The sequence below is a fragment of the Meleagris gallopavo genome, chromosome 3 (assembly GCF_000146605.3).
Source record: "Meleagris gallopavo isolate NT-WF06-2002-E0010 breed Aviagen turkey brand Nicholas breeding stock chromosome 3, Turkey_5.1, whole genome shotgun sequence".
Lineage (NCBI taxonomy): Eukaryota > Metazoa > Chordata > Aves > Galliformes > Phasianidae > Meleagris > Meleagris gallopavo.
The window spans coordinates 32,947,438-32,974,590 of record NC_015013.2 but is presented as its reverse complement, the minus strand read 5'-3'; the positions used below and the strand labels follow the sequence as shown (position 1 = coordinate 32,974,590).

The window sequence follows — 27,153 nt, the reverse complement described above, 5'->3', positions numbered from 1 at the left end:
CGCGTTGCGGCGTGGGGGCTTTTAGTGATAGCGTCGGGGAAGGAGGGACAGCCGCGAGTCCGCGGGGTCATTTGTGTTGGTGCCCCGAGAGGAAGGGTTGGGTTGGGGTCAGCGAGGCGGAGGCGCTGGCAGCAGCGGGGTAGGCGGAGCCGCGTGGCCGCAGCGGACCTTTGTGTAGGGTCTGTTTCGCTGTCCCCAGGTCAGACTTATTTTAGACTTGGGCTTTCTTAGTCTGCTCTGAGCAGAACGCAGGCCGTACTCTGGCGAGCCCAGAAACACCCCCCACCCACACCAGTGCCTTCCATCAGCCTCTGCGCCTGCTGGGAGCTGCTAAAAGCCCTTTTACCCCCACCGAGTCCACGTCGGCGCGGCCCCGGGGGGCGGCATCTGTCCCAGTGCTTGGCGGTGCGGAGGTGAGGGCAAGGCATTGCTCTCCCTTTGTATTTACTCTTCGAGCCGAACCGGTGATAGAAGCGGGACTTGGCACGGGCGCAGATATCCATAGGAAGAAAAGGAATGGTGGGAGATAGGCAGGGCTGGGAGGCGAGGCTTGGGAGAGCGCTGTCCTGCTGTTTTCTTTCTGTAAGCAGCAGTTGTAGAAAACGGCACTGTTTTGTGTTTTTGGTGTTTATTGTTTTTTTTTCTTCTGTCACTTTTTAATGTTTACTCAAAAAGAAGAAAGATGGGAGCACTGTGTGATGGTACAGTGAGATCTGGTGTTCGGTTCCCATTTACCTGCACAGCAGAGCTACGAGTTGGTTTGGCACCTATTGGTTGGGTTCTCCCATGGCACGCTCAAGTGGGTGTCTAAACATCATTAGCAAAGGGCGTTCTTAAAATCCTAACGCAAACCCCATTATTTTCAATGCGGCGTTGTGTTTTAACAGGAGTTATTTATCAACTGCTTACAAAACACAAATTGCCACAATTAAGAGGAAATGAACATAATTTTGGTGGACATTTTCCCACGTTCCTCTTCTCCTTCACTGGGGTAACGGCACAGATGGGTGCACTGTGCCCCCCGGCTGCACACCCCGGGCATGCCGTGTGCTTTGGTTTTGGATTGCAGACGCGGAGCAGCAGCCTGCGGTCAGGTGAACTTCACGTGAGCTGCGGCCACGATTTCCTGTCAGCAACAAAGGAGACAGTGCATCAGTGGGAAATGGAAAAGGACAAAGTCTTTGCAGCCGTGCGCTGCCTTGCTGAAAGCATCCCAGCTCTCAGTGAGCCACGTTAACTTTTACGGCTGATGGATAAAACCAATTCTGTTATCTTATAAAAACAGAAATACCCATCCTTTTTTCTCTTCCATTTTTGCAAATTCAGGGATACGTTGAGCTCTGACACCTGCTGCCAGTGGTGTTCCTTTTGTAACAAATATTGGTTTTAATATTATGCATTTGGTAATCTAGTTTACCCTTCATGAAGATCTTATGGCACACTCGCACGCATACGGGGATAGATTTAGAACCATAAACCGTTCCCGTTCTGCTTATCTAATTCTCATTGACACCTATGGATATGGAGCAGCGGATCTGGGGCAGCCCGAGATGGATCCTTCTCCCACTGACACCGCTATAGATTGGAGTTGCTCCCCAATACCTGACCCCCAATGCACGTTTCTTGCTGAAGGGCAGCGGCTCGGGGCTGATTTATGCTTCTCACCTCCAGGTGAGAGCGGGAGGCTCCGACAGAGCTCTGGGAAATGCGGGCAGCTTGTTGTCGGGAAGGAGATAGTGAGTGGGGCTGTGAGCTGCGGGGCTGGCTGTAACGTCCCCCTTTGCCCCTGCAGATATGCCCTGTGTGCAAGCGCAGTATAGCCCTTCGCCGCCCGGTTCGAGTTATGCAGCTCAGACCTATGCGTATGGCTCGGAGTACAGCTCGGAGATCATGAACCCGGACTATGGCAAGCTGACCATGGAGCTGAGCAGCACCGAGATCACCGCCACCGCCACCACCTCCCTCCCCAGCTTCAGCACCTTCATGGAGGGTTACTCCGGCAGCTATGAGCTCAAGCCTTCCTGCCTCTACCAAATGCAATCCGCCTCCTCCGGCCAGAGGCCCCTCATCAAGATGGAAGATGCCCGGCTCTCCACCTACCAGCCCTCGCTGCCCCCCTCGGTGGACGAGAGCATGCCCAGCACCTCTATGTACTTCAAGCAGTCACCTCCCTCCACGCCCACCACGCCCGGCTTCCCCCCGCACCAGAGCCTGTGGGACGAGCCCCCGCTGCCTCCCACACAGACCTGCCTGCCCCCCGGCCACCTGATGGAGGCCGCCCCCATGAAGACTGCGCCTCCGCGCTTCCCCCTCTTCCACTTCAAGCACTCTCCTCCCCACACGCCGCCGGCAGGCCCCCACATGTGCTACGACCCGGCCTCCCTGAGCTTGCCGCTGGGCTCTGACAGATCACCAGCCGGCCAGGCGCCCATGGAGAGCCACTCTTACGGGCTGCCCTTGGCCAAGCGGCCGGCCACCTTAGCCTTCTCACCGCTCGGCCTCAACGCGGCCGCCTCTGGCCTCATGGGCGAGGCCAGCGGTGGTGGTGGTGGAGGGCTGCCCTCTCCGCCCAGCAGGAGTTCCTCGTCCGGGGAGGGCACGTGCGCCGTCTGCGGGGACAACGCTGCCTGCCAGCACTACGGCGTGCGGACCTGCGAGGGCTGCAAGGGCTTCTTCAAGGTGAGACACCCTGCTCCCCTTCCTGCCTGCCGCCCCTGGGTTCCAAGCTCTGCACCCATCATCGGTAGTGGTAGAAGTGGCTCAGAAGGCCAGAGCAGCACCAGCACGACGAGGAAATCTCAGGCAACGTTGTGTTTGGTCACTGCCTCGGTGCTGCTCTTGGCTCAGGTGTCCCAGCACTGTCGCTTTGAAGCACTGCTGACAGCAGTAATCCACTTTGAGGCAGACGAAACCATGTGCTGACATTTTTAAGACTGAAATTCCTTCTGCTTTTAGATTTGGGCACTTCATAATTTCAGCAAATTTAGTTCCATTTTTTTGTTTTTTGTTTTTGTTTTTTTTTTAGAAATAGCACCAACAAAGCACTCAGGGTAGACTTTTTGGGGCAGCAGACTTCAAAAAGTTGATAAATTCAAGGCCCAGTTAGATGGGGCTCTGGGCAGCCTGAGCTGGTGTGGAGATGCCCTGCCCATAGCGGGGGTGGGGCTGGGGGGCCTTTGAGGTCCCTTCCAACCCAAACCATTCTGTAATTCTATGAACCTATGAAATTTGGGGTCGATTCAGTCTATTTCTTTCAGCACATATAGGAGTTGAGCCCCTGTTCTGCCAAAGATATCCTAACTACGATGGGAACAAAAATAGTCCCAAAATAGTTGGAGGGGAGGGCTCACCTCGTTATGCTGTTGTTGCTATACATATAACTGCTACTATTACTTGGTAATAATCCTTTGGCAACGTGTTAAAATACACATCTCCCCTGCAACTCGCTTGTTATTTAAAAATAATTATAAAATGGAGCACAGATAACCTGGAAATGGCAGCTCCTGAGGGCCTGATCCTGCCTCCGTGGAAATCCAGTGCATGTCCCTCGTTGGAGGCAGGATCCACAGTTTGTCCTGCACTCTTCTTTTCTCAGTTCTAAAGTGCAGTGAGCAGCATTTGCTGTGTCCCTTGTATTTAGTCCATTGCAGCTGCTCCTCGAAAAAGAACAATGTTAAAATAGCATTTCCCTGATAATTTAATTGCAGTGAAAGATTTAATACCGAACGCTGAACTGATGAATTTGATCCTCTTCTGATGTCTTTCCTATTAATATCTTTCAGTGCTGAGCTGTCTTTAAGTACGAAAACAATATATAAATATCCTAACATCATAATATATTTTTTTTGTGACAACTTCTATTACATTCTTTCAAGGCTCACCAGGTTTTTGCAATTTTTTAATGCACTGTATAGTTTATATATAGTTATATGTAAGCCATTTTAAGCGTTAATTACATATATGGCTACAGTATAACTCGGTCCATTTTTTCCCGAAAGTCAGGTCGGCTTTCCCAGAATATTTAACTGAACATATTTGGAGGAGTTCTGCTATTTTTACTTTTCTCCCTGCTGATTTTAATGGCCAACCAAACCAGTTGTTGTGGCATTCGCCTAACAATAGCGATAGCAGGAGAAGTACATCGCAGATCGTTTTGATTTTATTTTAATAAGGTCAGCAATAATCAAGGGAATGAACCAAGTAGAAAATTGTTCCCAAAGGGATATTAAAAGCGGAGATAATCTAATCCCCAAAGGTAGATGCGATGACCTGGTAATTTCAGATATGATTTTATCATTCAAAGTTGCCTGTCTCCGGAGACTTGCTTCAGAACAATCCTCGATGATTTTCATTGTCAGTAGCTAACACTAATAAAATTGTTTTTCCTGCAGGCTAGTGTGTTAGGAAATTAATTTTATCTAATTATATGAATTGCACTGTCGCTTTTCATGTTGTAATTAAAATACATGTTGTCAGGTTCCAAGTTGCTCACGAAACTCTCGGTTTGCTGTTTTTCTATTGCCTTTTCTCAGAGGACGGTTCAGAAAAATGCAAAATATGTTTGTCTGGCAAACAAGAACTGTCCGGTGGACAAGAGACGCCGTAACAGATGTCAGTACTGCCGCTTTCAGAAGTGTCTCAGCGTCGGCATGGTGAAAGAAGGTGAGGGCTACTGCTATTATTATCACAAATGCTGCAGTGTTACATTGAACGAGCACGTGTGAGTGTGTGTGTGTGTATGCGTGTGTGGACATAGATGTCTTTACTACGGACTTGGCAATTTTAGATTCCTAGCTGCCCCTCAAATTTGTGCATCTGTACAATAACATATCATTGACTATTTTTTTTCCTGTCGCTCAGTTGAGTGGGTTTAGCATGTTTAGACTTTCTGGGAGCCCAGAGTTCAAGGATTGCAAGGTCACGAGGGGATAATTTGACTCTGGCCAAAATGTGTCCTTTATGAACTTTGAATGCCATTCAATAATACACTTGGCTTCCGTGTGTTATCTTGCAGCATCGGTGTTTTGTTGTCTTGGGTGCCTTTTTGCATAGGATCTTGTCTCATGGCCACGAGCTGATTGTAAATTTGCAATTAATTTAAATGGAAACTGGATCAACTCATTAGTCCCAGTTCTGCAAATATTTAAGTATGTGAGTAATATTGTGTGAGCAGTCCTATTGCAAATACTGACATGGGAAATACAGCCTATATAGTGTGACCATATTTTTTGACTGCTTTGAGAAAGCTGAAGTTACTGTGAAAGAACAGCCCTGCCATATAGCAGGTGACATTTGTGTTTCACACTCTGTTTTCATTCAGCAGTAGGGCTGTGTGTGTGCATATAGGGGTACATAGGTGTGCTGCAAACAAAGCATGAGTGCTAGAAACACAGCTGGGCTCCAAGGAAGCAGTTATTCTGCTGCTTATGGTCATGGTTGTAAGCAGTTTTGGTACCGTTTGTGTTTCTTTGCCATCAAAGGCATCAACAGCATGTGCTGAAATTGGAGAATGCTCTTATTTTTGCTGGGCTGGCCGTCGCAGGGGAAGCAGGTGCTCATGCTGCTCTGTCGTTTTACCGTGTCCTTACCACCGATCCGCTTCTTTTCTGTGCAGTTGTCCGCACGGACAGCCTGAAAGGGAGAAGAGGTCGGCTGCCTTCCAAACCAAAGAGCCCCCTGCAGCAGGAACCTTCGCAGCCCTCCCCGCCTTCTCCTCCCATCAGCATGATGAACGCCCTTGTACGAGCTTTAACTGACTCCACGCCCAGGGAGCTCGACTATTCACGAGTATGTCTCCCTTTTCTTTGTTTGTTTTCTGCATGGAAATGAGTCATGAGCTGCATTCCTAGCTGGTTGGCTGAAATGAAAAGAAATGTGAAATTGGGGTGAGAGTAGAAGTTTGTCCAGCTGGCCGTGCCTTTTGGGTGGGTGGGTAATGGTGGGGAAGGAGGTGTGCCAGCATTCGGCTGGCAGCTGTGAGGGTCTTATATTCAAGGTTATCTACCGTGTATATTTGAGAGAGTGAAAGCAAATTGTGTGGATAAGTAGAGCAGTTGTCTTGCAAAAGGCTGTGATTACAATACAACTGATTAATCTCCCAAAGTCAGGACTATCCGTGTGTCTGGTATCTTAATTTTCAAGTTATTCATGCTAAAATCTAACAGAACTTCGAGAGTGTGCAGCTATGAGTGTTGTGTGAAATAACATGCAATGGATAGGTCCGTTTACATTGAAATCATAGGAAATTTGCCACTATTTAAAAGATTACAGAGCCCTGCTTTGGATGCCCCAGCAGGAATATTTCTTAAGTAAAATTCACATTCAGGAAACAAACCTCTAAATCAAAATTCTAAAAGATTGTATCAGCAAAGCTTCACCAGATATTATATATTTTCTTACCCTAGTTCTTTAATGTGTAGTGTGCACCACTTAAATATTGATAGGGTATATTTTAAAAGCTTATAAAACTGCTCTGTAGTTATTAAAATATAGTGTAGAAGTAGCTTGTAAAATGCATTCTTAGGAAGGCTGAATATATGAAAAGAAAAAATATAGCTACAGAAAAACAAGATTCAAATTCCTTCCACTTAATGAAATATGATTAAATCTCAGACTGTGAAAAATACAGCTATACTCAGACAATATTCACATTGTCCATTTATCACTTGTTGCTAAGTAATATTTAATGCTAAAATATGTTTTGTTGTAATTATATACAAATGTTTTCTTCTAGCTTAGAATATACTTACATATGTAATTACTTTTTAATATATATATTACATATATAATTTAGCAATTATAGGTATGCTGTAATTTCTTTTCTTCAAGCTAGTCAGTATGTATACAATCCAACAATTTTACAAATTGTTTTTATGAATGAATTTAGTGTCTGACAGCCTATGGGGCAGAATGCATTGCCCATATTTACATGTACTTTAACTTACCCAGGGAGTCCCGGGGTCATTCTGCAAACACCGAGGTCCACGTTCAGCTGTGCTTTCAGACAGGAATCTGCTGGGTTCCATAGCATTAAATGAGCATGACAGCTCAGTCCATGAGAGCATTATCCAATCTCACGTATTTACCTATAGTAGCAACATTATTTTGCATTATAAATAATAATAATTTAATGAAAACTGACTTTTTTTAGTGTGACTTCCTTCTTTATCCTGTGACAGCTACTGCTGTTCAAATGGAAACAGTCCGTAGGTCTCACTGCTGAACAATCCTGTTGGTCGTTACAGAAAGCATAGGATTGACAGCAGATTAATTTAGTTTCGGTAGCTAAAAGATTATGTATGGTTGTCTGTTAGGACACGCTAATACCTACGTTTTTCTTAACATTAAAATATATACTAATCTGTTATGCTCGGCAGTACTGAAAATACAAAAAATAAGCTAAACGAAAGCAATAGATTCACATGCTTTTCATAAACCTTGCACTTCTTTAAAAAGTTAAGGGCAATCAGAAAGGACTGCTGAGTAGACACTGAGATTAACTAGCAGAAACATGCTGGAATCCCACTGTAACACTCAAAACTAGTGTGAAGGACACTGTACCTGTAAGGACGGGCTTGCGGCATGCTCTGCTCGGCTGTGACCCTGCCGTGCACCACAAATGGGTGGATCTGAAAGCCTGGCTTGGAGTCAGTCCTAACGCTTCCATAATCACGACCTTAATGTTTAGCATGGTCTTCATGTTTGCAAGATGTCTGCAACGTCTTGACTGTTGCAAAAATACAGATAAGAGTTTCGGAGAGGAATGTACGTTTCTTCCCTCCAAACAAATGCAACCATCTACACCAAAACAACAAAATTAAATTGCATAATCCATACATTTTAAAGCAAAACACAGTGGAACCAGTTCTGTTGAGAACATGGCTACTTCTCATTTCAGCACTGGTTTTAACTTACCAGCCCACAGCAATGGTATATTTAGGTACTTGGTTTCAAAAAGCAATTGCTAGGAACAGAATTTGGTTTATGAACTTTTTAAAGGCCAAGGGCCGTGGTCAGGTCTCACACCTGTTTCACTGGTACAATTCCATGGGTTTAGACTTCTCAGTAAGTGAGATGAGAAGCAGACCCTGTACCTTGCCGTCCTTCTTCAGGCAAAGCAGCCACCAATTTAAATGGAGGTATTTATTTTTTGGTGGGGCATTCAGACAATGATCCCACCCCAATCCCCAACTAAAAAATGTAGCAAATGTTGGTGCTTCTGACACAGGACGGGTAGGTGGATGCATGGAGAAACAAGCCTAGCTTCTGGCTATCAGATGGTAAATATGCAACACCATCGTTGTTAGATTTTTGTAGCTCCAGCCGTCCATGGAGGTCTGATAAAAGTAGGCAAGGGGTCGGGCTGGATCATGCTATGAAGCTATCAGTCTTTTAGATATACCTTATAAATCTCCCCCTTGAGACAGTCGGTGTCGTTTAATTCCTAGCAGGGCAGCAAGCACCATGTAGGGCAGAGCTATCCCTTTTTGGGATATCCCTGTGGCAGGGGGGTTGGAAGTGGATAATCTTTGAGGTCCCTTCCAATCCAACCCATTCTATGATTCTCCTCAATGAAATAATCATGAGGGAAAAGAAGAAAAAAATTTTTCGTGCATAAAACTGAAGCATACATTTTTTTATGCCTTCTTATACACTCATTAAGACTGCTGGAAGTAAATAATATTTTATTTCAGCTATTCTCTGTAAGTGCTAACTCTGTGTAGCAAGCAGTGACATATTATAGCAGTTCAAAACTACATAATTCCTTATAGTTTTTACCTTTCTTCTAAAAATGCTCTCATGGGCTGAACTATAATAACATATGCAGGTTAATTTTTATTTATTTATTTATTTATTTATTTTTGGTGCATTCAATTTAATTAAGTGGCCCACGTGGGGTATACAGTACTGTAGCATTCAGTTATGTGACATAATGCAGCATTGAGCTTTGCTGGACAATATTAAAACTTCGTCTTACTTTTGCTTACTTTATAATTCTTGAGAAGAAGTTAATACCTGACATCATTACACCAATTTGCAATGTGTTATATTTTGGGTTAATTTAGGGTAGTATCTTTTTTCTTTTCCCCCCTTTTCATTGATCAGAGGATCAAGAATGTGTCTTACCTTAACACTACTTGTAGGCAAGGCAGGAATTTCCATCAGCCCACATTTGCTATTTTCTCATATAGAAAGGAGTTATCTCAGCTCCTGCACAGCAGGGCAGATCTTCTAGAGTTTGAGGAGCTGAAGACCACACAGTGGACAAGCCCACCACCTCACATTCACTATTTTAGCTTCATTACTAGGGGCTGCAAGGTCTCTGCATACCATCTTTTTCCACCCACTAACTGTTCCCCAGTGCATTGTGCTGCAGTCCACTGCCAGGAGTAGTGTTTTGCACTGCTTGAGCTTCCTCATCAGCTTCTTTCAGGTGGAGGACTGAAGAGATGAGCCTCTTGCAGTGTACAAATTTTCTACTGCTGTTTCCCATCTTCTGGATATTTCATCCCCCTTCTTGCAACTCTGTCCTCCTTCAGAGTGGCTGTGGCAGAATTTGTCTCCATGTGAGCACCGACAGCCCACATGTGGCCAGAGGTTTCTAGGACTTCTCATGTCTTTGCTGTGGTTCAACAATCAATCTGACTGTGCAACTCTGTCCTACCAACAGCGAACAGCTCCAACTAGGGCAGGCAGAGAACAGGATGCCTACTCAAGAGGATCTGCTTGCTGTTCCCCCCTCTCTGTCCTGCACAGAGTTTGTTGGGTGATACATGCAGCCAAAGGGGTATGCCTGTAGTAAGATCCTTCCAGGCTCCCACCATGCTCAGTGGAGAGGAGACGTGGGTCCTTCTTCTTCCCCTCTGACTTGGGCTGCTAGGAATACCTTCAGGCTGATGGGCTCAGGTCTAACTGTGTGTGGAAAGTAGCTTCCAACCTTGGGTGTGCACTAATGAAGATGATCCCATCCTTTCCCTGGCTGAGTCTCAGAGGCAGGGCTCATAAGGAGTCCCTCCCAGAAATACCCCACACGATGCCTGATGGGCAGGTTGCTGTTACTCTCCAAGCACAGAATCAGACTAAGCCACCAAAACTCCTATTACATTTTCTCTCAAAAAGAACAGTGCCCCAGGAGTGACAGGGATCTGGTGCTGAGGAAGTGAGAGAGAGCAGGGAGGGAGCTACCGGAGGTCACAGGGAAGTTCTGCAAGCTGGGGCTGTCGGGCGATTGTTTGGAAGAGTTATGGCTGAATCAGTGGGATAATAGGTTCTCCTGAGCCTGAAATGCTTCTCTATGCAGGATAAGAGGTGATACGGGGCAGCTGGTTTACTTTCAACCAGTTCTGTATTCAAATGAAGCCGTGCTGCACGTGTCAGATAAAAGATGATTTATCTTGCGTGTCTCTATCACTGTCTGATAAAATGCAATTTGAGAAGCTGGGGAAGAAATCTGCATTTTGGACGTACTGAGACAAATTCATCAATGGGAAAAATGTTTAATTGCAGTAAGCTAAATAATGTTCCTCCTTTATTGTGGTTGAAATTATCCTCCCCACCAGATTGCTGTTTCTGTTTGCTAATAGCATGGAGCTACTTGCAAAATGTGATAAATATTGCATATTACTTATAAATTTCAAACAATTTCTCTAATTGTGGAAATGTCTTTGCAATATACATCTGAATAGCAAAATGCCTCCAGGTAGCTAAGCAGGTAGATAGACAGAGACCTGCTCAGTGTGCCTTGGATGCTTGTGCCAGCGTTGCTGCAGAAGGAAGCGTTGTTAGGAAGGTAGCACCATATGCTCCTCAGGATGCCCTGAAATGCATGTCATGTTGTAATGCTGCTTTCTGTGTTTTTTCTTTCAGTACTGTTCCACCGATCAGGCTGCTGCAGGCACAGATGCAGAACATGTACAACAGTTCTATAATCTTCTGACTGCCTCCATTGACATATCCAGAGGCTGGGCAGAAAAAATTCCGGGATTTACTGACCTCCCAAAAGAAGATCAGACATTACTCATAGAATCAGCTTTTTTGGAGCTGTTTGTACTAAGACTCTCCATCAGGTAACTATTTCTTTCATTTCCACTCCAGCTGATGTGAAAAATCACTCATCTGCACATTCTTAGGATCAAATATAGTGATACACTGGAATGCTGTCAATTGCAAAAAACGAACAAACAAAAAAAATGATAACAGAAAATATCAACAGTGTCTGCATCCACAGGAGATGATGTAGAATTTGTTTTACGCTGCAGAAAAAATAAGGCAGTGATTTTAAAAGGGAGCATATTTCTCACTAATGCACTTCTTTTTATTTGATATACCACATCCTCTTCTTCCGTAGAAATCAAAATTGATCCTTGGGTACAGTTTGAACAACTTTGCTTCATATTCATCAGCATAAACTATATAAAAGCACTTTTAGTATTGAAGCTTCTCCTTTTTTTCCTTTTTTTTTTTTTCCACACATGTGCATCTTTGTAGTCTGTTGTTGAAAGGGATAAAGGAGCTTTAAAATCTTGTTCAAATTATTTTTTACCTTAATACCAAGTCACTCAACAGAGAAAGGTGCTGGCTGTCAGCCTGGCACCAGTTAAGATATTTCACCAAAGACACTTCCAGGGACTGGAGAAATTCCACACTGGTGATTTGAATTATGCCTTGCTTCTTTAGGTCGAAAATGACCTTTGCATGTAGCTCTTAACAGGGATACTGGCAATGGGGAGTGGGAGGAGAGAGAACCTGGCAGTAACATCACTCTTGCGATAGGTTCTCACTTAAAAGAGTATATTATATTGTGTTTATTGTGCATTATTGCATGTGTTTTCCATTGTTTTTTTCTCTATTAATTTTTACAATATGATAAACGCAGATCAGACTAAGTAAGTGCTGAGAGTTGCAGAACCCCATCTCTCCTCAGCTTTTATTAATTTTTCATTTCAAAATGCACGCACGTAGTATTACTGCGATTCAAACATACAGTGTTTAATGTAAAATGTCTTCTCTGTTTATGCCTTTGGGCAGGACCAAAATCTTAACTAATTAGACAGTCTACACCACATGCTACAGCTAACCTCAGGGTTATAACTCTACAAAGTAAGCAATCATAGAAGCTTGTTTGTTGTACTTTTGCCCCAAGGGAGAAGCATATTGTCAAACGTGAATGCCCACATATGTCTCAGGATAATGTGCCTTGGATTTTAAATGACAGACGCTTCAATACTGGTTATGCATTTTGCTGTAAAGTTGAAGATGCGTCTCTAATTTTTTCAATTATTTTTCTTTGAGGTCTGATACTGCTGAGGATAAGTTTGTATTCTGCAATGGACTTGTGCTTCATAGACTTCAGTGCCTTCGTGGATTTGGGGAGTGGCTCGACTCTATTAAAGACTTTTCCTTAAACTTAAAGAGCCTTAACCTTGATATCCCAGCCTTAGCAAGTTTATCAGCTCTAACTATGATAACAGGTAAGTGTTCCTTTGTTATATAATGCTTCAGACTCGTGCTTTACTTAGCGTAGATTCAAGCAATTTCAGTTAACTTAGCAACATTCTGGATAAAGTAATTGCAATTTTTAAGTGTTGAAATGACCTCCATGAAATTGTAGGCTATAACATTAGACCATCAGATACATCTATTAAACTGCAGTCTGACTATCTATTTCTTCTTGTTTTCATTGTTTTCTTGGAATTGTCTCTAAAAGTCAAACTGCTTCCAGGCAAACTAAGTAGCTCCTACAAAAATCTTTTAAAATCCTTGCTGAATTCCTGGAAAACAGCAAATCACCAGAGGAAAGTCTTCTGCAAGGGAATACTAACATGAGGGTGGCTTGAGGGCTAGAAGCTAGGTGGCTAGTATAGCACGGTGCCTGAAAGAGTGCTGCTTTTGGAAGCCAAGCTACTGTATGTATTCTATGTTCTGATTTGTTGAGAGAGAAAAATTGGAGAAAAATGAGAGAAAAGATCTCTTCTGCAGCTTTACAAAAGCTTTTGGGTGTGCCAAGATATGTGACCATATCTCCCCTTCTGCCTGGTGGGGTGAACAGCCAGCAGCTAAAGTAAGAACCTGCCAAATCTGACTAGGAAGTACAAAACAGAGGAGCATAATGTTATGAAGTATCCCTGAACCAACAAAGCCCCTTGAAGCACACACTTCGTACTTTGGGCTTTTGATAATTTAGGAGGCACAGCTGGGGAGGCAGTGGAGTAAGGAGTGCTAGGAGTGAGGGTGTCTGATGAGCCACAGGAGCTCATCAGAGCAGCGGAAAGCCTGGCTCTCGTTTCAGAAAAGGTGCTAGCGGAAAGGTGTGGAGGTGTGATGACAGCATGAGCCAGCACCTCAGCCTGCCTCAAGCTGAGTCTGCCCGGGAATGCTAGGAGCTCTGATGGGGTGGATATTGATTTCCTCTTGCGTTTTAGGCAACTACCAATTTGCAGGTGGTAGCCTCAACTAAATCAGATGCAGTTTTCCTTTGGATGAGTTGATGCTTGGGACACACTGACATAAGATGCTCAGTGGCAAATTCAAAAATTTGTACAATGACCAATTCCCACTGACATTTGTAGGGCTAAATTTTTGGCTTCAGAATTTAGGTAGTATACTTCCCTCTTGTTTGAGAGAGGGCTTTGCTTATATTTGTTGTAGCACAAACGCTTTGCTTATTGCTAGAAGTATTCTAAGGTTTTAATTAACTTACATTTGTTTTTTTCTGCAGTTTGGAAAGGATATGTTAAGGTCCAGATTCTGCTTTCTTTGATAAAACTCTTAAGTCCAGAATAATTTGGGGGTGCTTTGTTCCACATGAAAAAAAAATTCAAAATGAATGATATGTTAAACTCATAAAGAATGTTCCCAACTTATTTTTGACTTCCTTATTCAGAGGTCACACGCAAGCATACGTACTTATATATATGTATTATAAATACATATGTGTGTGTATGTACATACCTATATATAAAACGTTTATGTGTGTGTATTTAGGTATCTGTAAATCAAAGACAGTTACTATCTCTCTCCACGTATATGTACACACAGACATATATGCTCACATATGTACAGTGCTTGTCGTTGATTTAGGTAATATCTGATATATTTGATATGTCTTTTTAGGTAGACAAAGATGATGGAGCTTGTTGTTGATTACCTTTCTGGAGACTGAGAGGATATAGGTAGATAAAGAGGAGCCCCTGCAAACAATCAGTCTGACTATAGATAAGGCTGTTCTGTAGGATGAAAAGTTTTTTTCTCTTTACAAAGCCATGTCCTGCTTTTTGTTGAGTCAGACACTATTTGGTTGTCTTTAAAGAGTCCAGGTTGTCCAGTGGCTGGTTCAGATCACCATACAGTATTTAATAGAAATATTTTTTCATTGATAAAGCCCCACAATCCTTCCTTTCATTGCTAACAGCCCTTTCAGGAGTTTGCTGTCTTATACTGTTTTTCTCAAAGTTTCTAAATAAATAGAATGCTTTTAGAAGGAGAGCATTTCTGTCCCTAACAGCCTTAAGGTTTTCTATTTTCTGTATTTGTAACTTTTTTACTTGATTTCTTGTGCACCCTACTTTAGAAGAGGGTTGGACTAGATGCTCCAGATGTCCCTTCCAACCCCTATGATTCTGTGATTCTGTGATTTTCTCCCCTGTATGAGATGGTGCTTAAAATTCATATAGTTTTCTGTTTATTCTTTTATGTCACAATGCCAGAATATCTCTGCTGATTTGCTCTCAGAAGAGAGTACCACTCCATGAAATCTAAATTAGATCAAGGCTCCTGTGTCTAGTGATTTATATTCACAGGTTTAAGATCTCTCAGGGCATTTAGGGACTCAGTCAGAAATTTGGCTACCTGAAAATGGATGGTACTGTATAAAGATGAATATTAAGAAATGGAAAATGAAAGAGGAAATCAGGTAGCTTTAGCTGATCACTAAATGCTGAGGTGGTGGTTCTTTTGCGAATTTCTCAGCAGTTGTGTATTTGTAATGTTCGTAATCAGGAAACCCTTGAGATTTGCCCATGAGAAATGGCATCCTTGTCTTCTCTTGACATTTTGAGTATGACAAGTCAGATGCTTCTTTCAGATAGTCCTACCAAAAAGAAAGAGTGACAAAGATAAATTTTGGAAATCAGGTATCTGTTGAACATTTTAAGTGACTTTTTTGAGTCTAGGCTTAGATTCAGGTGGATGTTTTAGTGCCATTGTTTATCCTACAGAGAAGACGCTTCTTTCCTGTACTGAACTGTTGGAGGCAGAAGATAGTAAACCCTGGTTCAGATCCTCCTGTGAGTTAGAGCAAGAGAGAATGACCTTTTCACAGGAATATAGGATATCCAACTACTGAGTGTCACTGTCTTTTGTGTTGAGGTCATTTGCAGTTTTGTGAATTTAGTTGTTTGCTTTTATTAGAAGTGCTGCACAACAAACTGTTGGCTTAAACAACATTTTCTTCATTATTACAAAAGTTGCTCCAGTTCTTATTTTACATTTGTCAATTTTTCATGACTTGAATGCTCAGCCAAGAAGAGAAAATGATGTGTAACAATCATAGCTGGTTTAAATACTGTACAGCACCTTAGGTAGCAGCAGATCTAAGAATTCTCGTTCTTAGTACAGTATATGCTTCTGAGAACGATGACCTGTTTGTTCAGCTTGATTTCATGAGTGCTCTCCATAGACCAAACAAGGACATGCTCTTAGGAAACAAAACCTCTTGTAGTCATCGAAAGTATTGGTGAAGGAGGAAAGTAAGAGAAGCCACTACTTGCTTTCATACATTTGCTGTTCTGTGAGGGTGGCGGGAACAACAAACATCTCTCTCCCAGTAAAGGAGAAGGGGATAAATGTAACACGTTGTGTGGGGAGTAAAAGACATCCCGTTGTTCCCAATGTCCCAAGGTGCTGAGGGCTGATCTCTCATTTTGGGATATCAAATCAGCTCCTCAGTAACAATCGTGGTACTTCCAAAGCCCTGTAACTATCTCAACTGCAGCTGCAGGTCACAGTATATGATGCATGGTTATCGGCATATACAAGCATTTTTTCTGTTCAGTAATCTTGATTAGAACAGCAGGAGACCTATTGAATATCACAGTATTCACTAATTCTCTGCTTACTTTGAATAAAGCTGGTGGTATGCATAGCATAAGATAAACAGGAAAAGATTTTGTAAATTTGCATCCATTAGCAAATCCATATATTTGTGCTTTTCCTGTTTATTTGATCTTTACTGGGAATTTCCAGCGAGTCCCATAAAAAGAAAAGAACCATGTCAGAGTCCTGCTGAATTTTCAAGTTCTTTCAGATAGGAGATTAGCTGGAAAGAGCATCCGGAATGAAAGCAATGACACTTGGTTTATTGTGAGTGGCTTGCAAACAGTTAAAATTCCCTAATGTCATAGCATATTTTTTTTCTTTAAGGTACTCCTTTAGGATCTTCCTCTCTCTGTCTCTCTTCTCCTTTTTTACTTCCTTCAGTTGGTTAAGAAGGGTTGGACACAACTTCCTCCAGAGCACATCAGCAGTGCTCTGAGCACCAGCCAGAAAAAAGTAATTAGAAGACACTCACCCCACATCCCCCTGAAAGCAAAAAATGCATTCTGTCCTATTCTTTCTGTTGGGATGTAGGATATAATGAGCTAAAGAAGAGTGCCAACATGGAGGGAAAGGCTCTGTCCCTAGTTTCATGATGATGACATCTGTTAGTTTAGTAGGTTGTACAGATCACAAGTGTTTCTGTACAACCACTTCATGCTGGACTTTCTCTAATTCTTACACTGTGTTGATGGTGAAGATTTGCAGAACAGATCAGATATGAGCTTGGACTATTGTTTAAAATACTCCCTTAACTTCCTGAATGGTCACTAATAATGCTTTTCTACCAATGTCAAAATAGAAGGATTGAGATTACAGGGAAGATCATCTGAAGGGCTCACTCTTAGTCACAAATTTGTGCTCCCTCTAAAACTGCTTGTGTTTTCTTTCTCTATCTTGTTGATTCTCTTTTCCTTTCTGCCTCTTCCTTTCTCTGTCCACATCCAAATATTATTGTTTTGCCCACTTGACAGTCTCAGTGGGATGCTGCTGAGCACAGAGCATTCTCACCCTAATTTAGCCAAGCTCTTTTGGCATATGTTTTAATTTAAGTATTTTACAGACCAGTTCAGAGCCACTGTATATACTAGGCTTATTCACACTCTTACTGCTTTGTTAGATTGGCACTGGAACACTGAAGAATATTGTGAGGTTTCAATTAATGGTGAGTTTATATTTGTCTTCCTGCTGCTGAGCTCTCCCTTGCAGTTTACAAACAGAGTTTTTAGCATCATCAGTCATACCAAGAAATACTAATGACTCTGGGCTGGCCAAAAAGGGTCTGGCTGCTGCAGTTCCCTTCTGCATATGGATCTGTCTGACTTTCCACGGGGGGAAAGGCTCACCTCCTCTTCAGCAGCAGATACCCTCAGTCCCATTGCCAGGATTCTCCGGAGTGGGTGCTTTGCGTGCTGGGTCTATATACGAGCAGGTGGCAGACTGGAGGAGTGTAGGAGAGCCGCTTATAAAAAAAAACCCTCCAGATTGCATTGTCTGCCTTCCCCTCTCCACTTTGACGAGGGAAATACTGTCAGCATCTGATGTGAAGCACTCACTCCTCCTTCTCCTCTCCCACTCTTTTGATGAGGCAAAAACTCTTTCCTCCTGGAAGCTCCTGGTGGCCTGCGTTAAGTTGTGGTTTTCCTAAAGAAGGGAGCACACTGTGGTGTCCTCTCTGGTCATTCAGCTCACCTAAATTTAGGTTCTTTGCCCAGAAGAATACAGATCACCTCTTAAAGGTGGTTCACCCACCTCAATTCCAAACTGTCTTCCAATACATTTGTCTTTGCATTGATGGTAGAAGGAGCTCAGAAGTCTGTGCCCACAGCCTGGGACCTTTGTGAAGTCCCTGAAAGTTAGGCAGGGTGCATGTGGCAGGATGCTCCTGGGTCTGTCAAGCTGCTGCCTTGCTGTACAGCCAAGCATGTGTATGGCAATCAGAAAGCTGTAGGCAACAGAGCCTGGTGTTTCTTTGAGTTAGAGAAGGGGAAGAGGATTGTGAAGGGGGAAGAGAAAATCAGATAATTGTATTGAAACCGAGACAATCAAGAGGCCTATTTTAAGTCTGTACCATTAATCTGCTGCATTTCTGTCAGGACTGTTTCTGACACTTCAGAATTAATTAAAGCTAAAACTGACCTGCCCTGACACAGAGCGCAGAGCCTAAGGGTCTCTCAGCTACTCAAGATCTTCAAAACACTTGTATTTTTTGAGTGTTTTTCATAAAGGTAGCACCAAATCTGCCTGGCCCTGATATCATCTGCCCTAAGACAGAGACCAGGGAAAGGACTGGCACAGCTGGTGACTGCTTTTCCTGCTCTTTGACTCTCTTCTTATGAAGTTTTTGCTGATCAGCATAATTATAGGACAGAATTACATCAAGATTCCCGGAAATTGTGTGTGGGAAAAGGAGAAAGGTGTAAGAAACTTGCCGTGTTCACTTTGCCAGAATGAGCTGCTAAGTTTGTAGAGCTTTAAAAGCAAGACTTCCAATGAATCATTTTGACAGGCTTATGGAGAGCATCTTTGCCATAAATCACCGTTTTTCTTGCAAAAATCAATGGTATCCTAAACCACGAGGCTGAAAAATCCTATATTCACTTTATCCATGCCTTTTTAATTGTCCCTATAAGAAAGTCTGAATACAATAATATTTACACACCTTCTCGATCGATTAGAGAAAATCTATTGGTTTTGACTAGCTGTCTTTCTTGGGATAAATCTTGGCCTTCTCAGTTATGTGTGGATAGGAACATTCTGTGGAATACCACAAATGATTAGGAGACCATTAACTTCAGAGACAGGGCACCTACCCACAGGTGCCTCATTTTGCTACCTGCAGGTTAATTAAGAAAGACTGTCACTGGTTGTGTGGAAAAGGCAAGAAAACTTGTTTCCTGTTATTTGAACCCTAACTATTAAACTTAAATCTTTGATGTGACTTAGACCCAAGGCTCTTCAAGCCTACCTGAGAGGTAATGACCAGCTTGCAATGGCTGTGCTAGGGCAAAGTGCCCATTATTAGCAGAGAGGCTTCCAAGCAGATGGCTTTGACTTTATGGGCCCTGAAGGGATGCCTTAAGGATTGGAGTCTGCAAACCCCTTCTATCACTGAAGCAGTTCCAGTTGTAAGAAATGACATCTGTAGAGACAGAGCAAACATCAAACACTCACGTGGGCAATTTGTGCAGGGGAAGACAATCTTGTTTGTTGGAGACTGCTTTCATGTTGTAGGACCAAAGAGCAGATCGAGGTTGTAGCATGTCTTACTCCTGCATTTCCTTGATTTTGTTATTTAAAGTAAGTCTGCTAATATTACAGTCTATGCACATACTATATTTTGCATTGACATGCTTCATGGCTAGACGTCAAAGACATAATTTGTTCATGAAACCTTTTGAACTTGTCCGTGTAAGACAAAAACTGTTTAGTTCTTACTTGAAATGTTAACAACATTGCTGTATGCTCAAAAGCCAGAGATCATCATACTCTCTCGCAACATACACATCTACTGAGAAACTGGTTTGAAAATGTGCTTTGCTATTCTGAAGTCAGAGTTGGATCCACTCTGGTATTTCAGCTCTGTAGATCTATAAAGATATCTTCACTTACATAGCCAGGAAACAACATCAGAACCGATTAAAAGATGGAAACTTTTCAAAGACCACAAGATTGACTTCATGTCCTGCAGATTCTCAGTGGGCTAGAGGTATAAAAAAAACATCAAACCGACAACAACCTACAGCTTTTTAAATTTGTATAAAATATTTATCCCCCAAGATTTTTAATGGCAGAATCTGGCTAAGTATTTACTCCTAGTGACCTGTGTAGTTAAGGTTTACATAATTACACTACTCAACATTTACTGGAAAGGCTTTAAATATTCATTGACTCCTCATGTTTTAATGTAAACAAAGCACTTAGGATACCCAAGTTTTTTATTCCTTCAAGGTGAAAAAGATGTCTGAAGCAGATGCTGCTGCTTGGATGAGCATTGCTCTGAAGCAGCAGAGCAGGTTGATGGTACTTCATTGCTTCACCTTCTGGCCAGAGATGTATGTGTGTGCCTCCTGGTTCTGATCCCAAACTAGTATTTTTCAGGAGATATCTTTGCATAAGTCAGTAAAGTTGAAAAAGTGTAAAAGGGGTGAAAATCACTGGAAAATCAGACCTTTCCATTTCTGACTGCCTTCATTGAATTCCATCTGTTTTATTGGTTTGTCAAGAGCATCTAGCCAAAAATGTCAGTGAGGGAAGGCATGAGTAGTTCATACACACAAGTCAGGGCAAGGCACTGCTGTGCCTGCTTCTGGAAGAAAAGAAGACTATGCTCTTTCCAGTGTTCATCGGGGGGTGGACAGAGAAAGTATCTACTGCTACCTCCTCCTGGAGTAAAGAGAAAGGAGCAGGACTTGGGGCAATGGGCACAACATAGCCCGTGGCTGCCAGGGGTGGGGGAGAAGAATGGGGCAGGCAGACAGCTTCAGATGAATCAAACAGAAGAAATGCCACGATCCCTCACTGCTCATCCTGGTATATCACTGCTTTTTCCATCTGTAGTTGACTAAAATTAATTTAACCTGTGTTATCTTAGACTACTCTATCCAGTCTAATGCTGTTTTGCATGTAAGTGGAGAGCACTTTGTTGTGAAGCCACTTCTTACTTATCTGTGAATTTCCAAGTCAAAGGAAAAATCAAAAGGCCACGAAATTATTTGAGATCCTTCTTCTGAAATGTTAAATTAATTCATCCACTAAAGCTTGATAGCAAACAACATGAAATTATCTCTCTCATGTACTAATAAAAAGCCAGCTTTGAATGAATGACAAATCTGATTCATTGCACCTAAGCTTAAAGAACTGGGGATGTATTTAGCAGCATTGTAGCATTTTAAAAAGCTATTCAAATGGGGACAAGCTGTGGCTTCCCTTGCTTTTAGGAATGTTGAGATTTTTTTGTGATGGATAACATAGCAGCCTTTTCACTTTAGGCACTTCTTACTCAAAGCAAAATAGTTAACTTCCAGGCTGTTTTTATTTTGAGCCTTTTAAAGAAGAATAAGTTAAAAAGCAGGAGCTGATCAAAATAACAAAGGATGGCGAGTTGCTTTTAGTTTCTTATAGGAGTGTTTGCAAATTCCTGGTGGAATTCTGGGCCTGGCGCTGATGAAGCTGGCTAAGGATATCGATCGCCACTTGAATTCACTGAATAAATAATGGTTGCCATAGTTATTGAGCATTCACAACTGGTGGGGAAGCACAGAAATCTCCAAAACACCTCCTGTGATAGTTTTGCTGGAAAATCACCCAATTAATTCTATCTCCTATCACAGAAATTATATGAGATACACAGAATATTCGGACGCATTATACTAGAATTTCAGTCATGATTGAGCATCTCTGTTACCCATTTTAGCAGCTAAAAAGAAACGGGCGCTTATCATCTCTTATTTTGTGTGACAAAAAGGTTAACTGATATTGTATAACCCGAACTGTTCAAAGAAATCATACACTTTTTGAAGCATCTTTTGCTTCGATTACCAGAGCACACAGTTACACTGAAGCAAATGAGTCCTCTCCACTTGAAGTAGGGATGCTGACATGTCTGTTTTTTCTCTTGCGCAGAACGACATGGCTTAAAAGAACCAAAGAAAGTGGAAGAGCTATGCAACAAGATCACAAGCAGTTTGAAAGATCACTTAACTTTCAGTTGCCAAAACAAAGGACAGCCGCTCGAGTCCGCAGAGCCTAAGGTACTGGGTGTTCTTGCTGACTTGCGTTCTCTCTGCACACTGGGACTGCAGCGCATCTTTTACCTGAAACTGGAAGACTTGGTGCCAGCCCCTTCCATTATCGACAGGCTGTTTCTGGATACTTTGCCCTTCTGAGTCCAGCCACCCTCCTGAAAGGCAAATGCCCACCAGAGCAGGCAAACGGATCATGACTTACTGCTAACATTTCTGCCCTCACTTAACAGAAAAGCAGCTCCAGCTCTAAAATGAGGTCTTTTCTGGCGCTTTGTCCTTACAACATGAGGCCTAAAACTTACTGGCTTACTGTTTTGGGGTTGTGTTCTTTGTTTTCCTTTTTTTTTTTTTGGGTTATTTGTGTGTGTGTGTGTGTGCGTGACTTGGGTTTTTTAAACGGCTAATATGGCACTTTTGGACAATGCTATCCCAGCAGCAGTAAAAGGTTAACACGACTGTTTCAAACTTGTTGTTTAACACCTCATGGGACATGAGGAATACAGTGGTAGAAGCTGTGTGTTTGAAATCAAGAACAGCAAATAGTTGTTTGCCAAGGTAGTATGTGTTTTGTGAGGATACCTTTAGCATACTTCCTGCATCAAGGGCACATACATCAGCACAATCGAAACAAAAATCTCACTTTTTTAACAAAGTACATTCAATTGAACATTTCACATAAATCCAATATAGCAAAATGACGATGGCTGTTAGCTCCCATGTTCAAGTGCAATTTTTTAAAGTGCTGTCTTACTAAGTCTTGTTTATTAACTAATTTATTTTAATATGAAAATAAAAGGAAGAAACCAAGTGAGAAATTGACGTGCACTAACTTACATGACAGAGTTTTCCAAACTTGACTCCGTGTAGCGTGACTTACTGACAAATGTCTGTGGGAGACACGGGAACGACCGCGGCTCAGTTGTTCCCTAGACAAGGAAATGCGAGTAAGTAGTGGCTGGAGCGCACAGGGTCAGCATCAGGGATAGTTTGCCTTTAGACTTTAACAGAAGTACCTGGTTAGTAAACAGACGCACGATGGGTTTCAAGAACAAGCAAGTCTTGTAAAATAGTATGAATGTAAGTGCTAGGAAGGATATAGTGAGCTGCGTTTAAACATTCCGTGTTCGTACTCCTTTTTGTATGTTTATACTGTTGATGCCATATTAATATGAAATAATTTGTTGCATAGTGTCTTTATTTGTATAAACGTTTGTATGCATGGTATATTGTATTGGCTTTGCCTGTATTTATTGCAATGACTGCCAGCTCGTAGGAGCCCTGTTACACACGATAAGGAAATGGGGTGTTCACACTGACTCAGATACACCAGTTGGAAAACTATATACATATATATAATGTGTATATATATATATGTATATACCTATATTTGTGTGTGTGTGTGCGTGAGCGTGCGCGTGTCTTTTTATTAACCATTTGTATATAAAATATCTGTCAGATCACAAGCAGAGCTATTTTACAGTTCATTTGCAGTGACTTCTAAGGCAGTACTGTTTAGCACTTTGATATTAAAATCTTGCTCATGTTTTGCTAAATTCAAATAATATTTAAAGATTTTAGTTCTAAAAAAAACTTTATATGCACTGTATTAAGTCAAAATTTTGTTGGTCATTTTGCTAAGGAAATTTTTGAATGTCAACCTGATGTCACTGTATCTTTTGTTAGCTTTAAACATTCTAGCTTTTGTCTTTTTTTAAACTATGCTGTTTATATGGAAATTAAATTATACAATCAAACAGATGCCAAATGAATTGCCTAATTGCTGCAAAGGATAACCCAGATATCGAGTCACTGTATGGTTTTCAAATAGTAATCTGGTATTTTATCACTTACTATGTTTGGATGTGCTTTTATGAAAAAATTATTCTTATATCAAGATTTATAGTAGTGTCAATAGGGAAACAGACTTCTAATCACTATAGTTAATATTTCTGGTTTACCTGCAGATAATATTTGGAAAAGTATTGCTTTTTGTATTGACTTTTAAGCTTATGTGCAAACATAATAGCATAATTAAATATCAGAGAAGCTAATGTTTCTTGTAGGTTGCTGTAACAAGCCTGACCAGCAAGACAAATATATTTTGACTGAACTTGCTTTTGTATATACTAAATATATATATATATATACATATATATATATACACACAATCACACACATGTGCGCATAACAAAAACATACAGAAGCTGAATCAGAAAGTATGTTTACCTTTGTCTCCTTGTGTCAGACACAAGGTCCCTTGGGAAATCACTTCTGCCTAGGGACAGAGCCTGCCAGGCGCTGAGCATCAGTGAAGGGGTCCTGGGCGCTCCTTGTGAGTGGGCCCTTCCACTGAGTTTTCAGCACAGAACAGTGAAATTGCTTTTTGTTGGGCGAAGTTTATTTATTCAGTGGGATGTGAATGGAGGGAGCAGGTCCAGAGCCCCACGTGAGATTTCATGTAGCCGGTGTGCTTCAGTCTTCCATGGATAGTCTTAACTGTGATACTCTCCCATTCCCGTCACCTACCAAACCGTCCTTCATTTCAACTCCAGTGCACAGACCCATCGTAGAGTGCAGCCAGTGACAGATCACGATGGTGAAAGAAGAATTAATGCAGAATAAATCTCCTACCTTCCTCACAGCTCTCTCAGTGTGAACATGCCTTTTTCTAGGCAGAATTCAGGAATATATCAGGTGTTAAGGGAGAGTGCCTTGCTTTTGTTTCAGACAACAGTGTTTCAAGAGTTTCTTCACTCCGCTAACTGCAGTACTTTCTTCTTTTTCCTTTTTTTTTTTTTTTTCCTTTTTGTGGTGTTAACCTGTGGGTTGAAAGAAACGCTCTTGTACATATACAATGTAAATTAAAATTATTAAATTGAATAACGTTTTTTTCAGAGGCCCCATGTGTGTTGAATAAGTATGCTTAATTCTGTTAAAATCTGATGTGAATTTTTTATCATTTATAAAACATTAAAAAATTGTGTACTTGAGTCTTTAGAGTGGAAAAATTGGTGAAGGATGCTTAAGAACACTGGCAGCTTAATGGCTAGTCCTTAGGTTAAAAGAGCTTTCATATAAATACAGTGAGACCCACAGTGCCTGGTTACCCAGCCTCGATTAGCTCCTGTCCATGGCTGTCATGGAAGCCCTGTTGTAGAGACCTCCCTCTCCTCACTGCACTTCTCCATGTCAGCAAAAAGTTGTAATTAACTTGCAAATGATGACAGCCCCAAGGGAGGGAGGGGACGGCTGTAGCCAACCCACAGCATGCATGTCTGGCTAGAAAGTGGACCGAGCTCTGATCCCGTCTCCTGCCCTGGTAGAACCAGGCCCCAGTGGGAACACACAGCAATTTCTGTGTGCAGACAGCTCTCCTCCTTCCCCTGCCCTTGCTTTGCAGGAGGGATGACTTATCCCCCAGCAGACAAAACTGTTTAACTATAAATCCATTTTCTAAGCAGTTCTGAGAGGCACCTGACCCTCGGCCAAACTCCTGCAGAACTTGCTCAGCTGGAGGTGGCACCAAGCGATGAGCTGTGGTAGGTTGCAAGATTGGCAGATTGTTCTTTGGAAATGCAGCAAAGCAAAGGGATGTGCAAACTCTTCCAAATCTTTTTCTTTTTTCTTTTTTTTAATGGCTTATTTTAAAAATTTGACCACTGTTCTTAAAATACCTAGTTGGTATGTCGAGGAGTTTTGCATAATAGTCCTGCAAGGTAAAACACGCAGATCTACTGACAAACCCTGCCCAGGGTATGAATTCTAATCATAGAATCATAGAATTGTTCAGGGTGGAAAAGACCTTAAAGATCATCAAGTCCAACTGCAACCTAACCATACTACCCTAACTCTAGACAAAGATTATCCTCAGTAGCTTGCCTGTATTTCAATCTGTAGTTAATGGGGGGACCATAAATTGTGTCCCTAGATATCAGCCCCAATCTAGACCACCTAAACTCATATCCTTATGTGTGCCTCATGTGCTTGTATTCCTGAATCACCATGTCAGTGGCTGCATCCCCACAAAGCGACACGATGCCCTGGGAGCCTGGGCTGAGTCAGGATCCTCACCCAGTAGGGATCATCCTTAGACAGGAGGCCTCAAGGCACCCCAAAATGAGTGACTGTAATTAGAGGCGAGCCAAATCTCTTTCTACAGTTTTCCTACCGTTGCTTCTCACATTCAGGTTCATTTGTCCAATATATAGAGCTCAAATTTCAGTTTTGATGCAGAGAAGGGAGAGAAAGAGATTTGATTGTACATAATTAAGCATGTCTGACAAAAATTGGCAACTCCCTCTATGGATACTATGAAATATTGTTTGATTAATTATTTGTATTATAGCAACACCTAGAGGCCACAGCAGAGATCAGGACCCTGCTTCGTAGCTACCCCAATTTGCACCTACAGTACTCACCCAGGGAAGTTCCATCCAAACAGAAAAAGTAGAAAGGAGAAAACTCAAGAGAAAAGGAGTAGTATATAGACTGTCATGCCCAAGGGCAGGCAGCATTTCACTCAGAGCTGTGAGTAAAAACCTCAGCTGGCTGAGCTAGTGGCCAGTGAATGCTCTGATTCTGATTGCCTTTTCTTTCCTGAGGCAATTTTATACAAACACAACAAAAGCATTACAGAATTCAAAATGATCCATGTATTCCAACTGATCTGGTCTGCGCTGTGTGCATAAGTGGTGCCCTGTCATCCATCAGACTTCAAAATCCTGCTCGATCCCAAGTTTGGAAGATGTGATGCAAGCTAGGCAGTATTTGGAAAGGAGCTACTTAGCTGTTCTTTATTAAATGAATGGAGCTGATCATCAGGAATATTACAAGATATGGGTTAAATAATAATTACTAATGAATAAAAAAGATTAACTTTTGAAAATGCCAAACTATTGATGCAGTAATTGAATAAATGTGGAGTCAATTAATCAAATTCTTAACAGTTGATGATATCTTTGAGAATTGTACCCCTGCCTGACCTACATTTGTGAGAATTCCAAATACAGCAATTTGTCAAATGTGAGCTAAGGAAACTCATTTACTCTATGGAAACACTTTCAGCATAGCATTAATTCTTTTATTTTTTTTTTTTTAAACACCCTTACTTTTATATTCACAACATGGGATGTTTTGGCTGCATTGGGTTACAGAAGAAATTTGAATATGGGAGGTTGTGATGTGGCTGTGAAAACTGGATGAGATTCTTGACTTTAACTCAGAAAAGCAAGAGTTTCCTTATGAAGAAGTGTGGGAATCCAGCTGTAATTTGATACTATGTGTATCTCAAAAAACCTACATGTGTATAATGGAT

The 27,153-nt window shown here is 41.9% G+C and overlaps 1 protein-coding gene across 1 annotated transcript; it reads left to right on the top strand.

Moving 5' to 3' along the window:
• The first annotated feature begins 6 nt into the window (after positions 1-6).
• On the top strand, positions 7-26,865 carry NR4A3 (nuclear receptor subfamily 4 group A member 3). Its single transcript, XM_010708621.3, has 7 exons — positions 7-1,671; positions 1,793-2,679; positions 4,533-4,662; positions 5,615-5,787; positions 10,867-11,066; positions 12,292-12,470; positions 21,718-26,865. Exons 1-7 carry the CDS (start codon positions 1,434-1,436, stop codon positions 21,978-21,980), a joined length of 2,070 nt encoding a protein of 689 aa, XP_010706923.1. The 5' UTR covers positions 7-1,433; the 3' UTR covers positions 21,981-26,865.
• Positions 26,866-27,153: the final 288 nt, after the last annotated feature.

Excerpts from the sequence above, each read along its gene's own strand:
- NR4A3 (XM_010708621.3), top strand. The coding sequence starts at position 1,434 with ATGGCACACTCGCACGCATACGGGGATAGATTTAGAACCATAAACCGT. Across the intron at positions 4,663-5,614 it reads CGTCGGCATGGTGAAAGAAG|TTGTCCGCACGGACAGCCTG; the intron begins GTGAGGGCTACT and ends TTTTCTGTGCAG. Across the intron at positions 12,471-21,717 it reads AGCTCTAACTATGATAACAG|AACGACATGGCTTAAAAGAA; the intron begins GTAAGTGTTCCT and ends TCTCTTGCGCAG.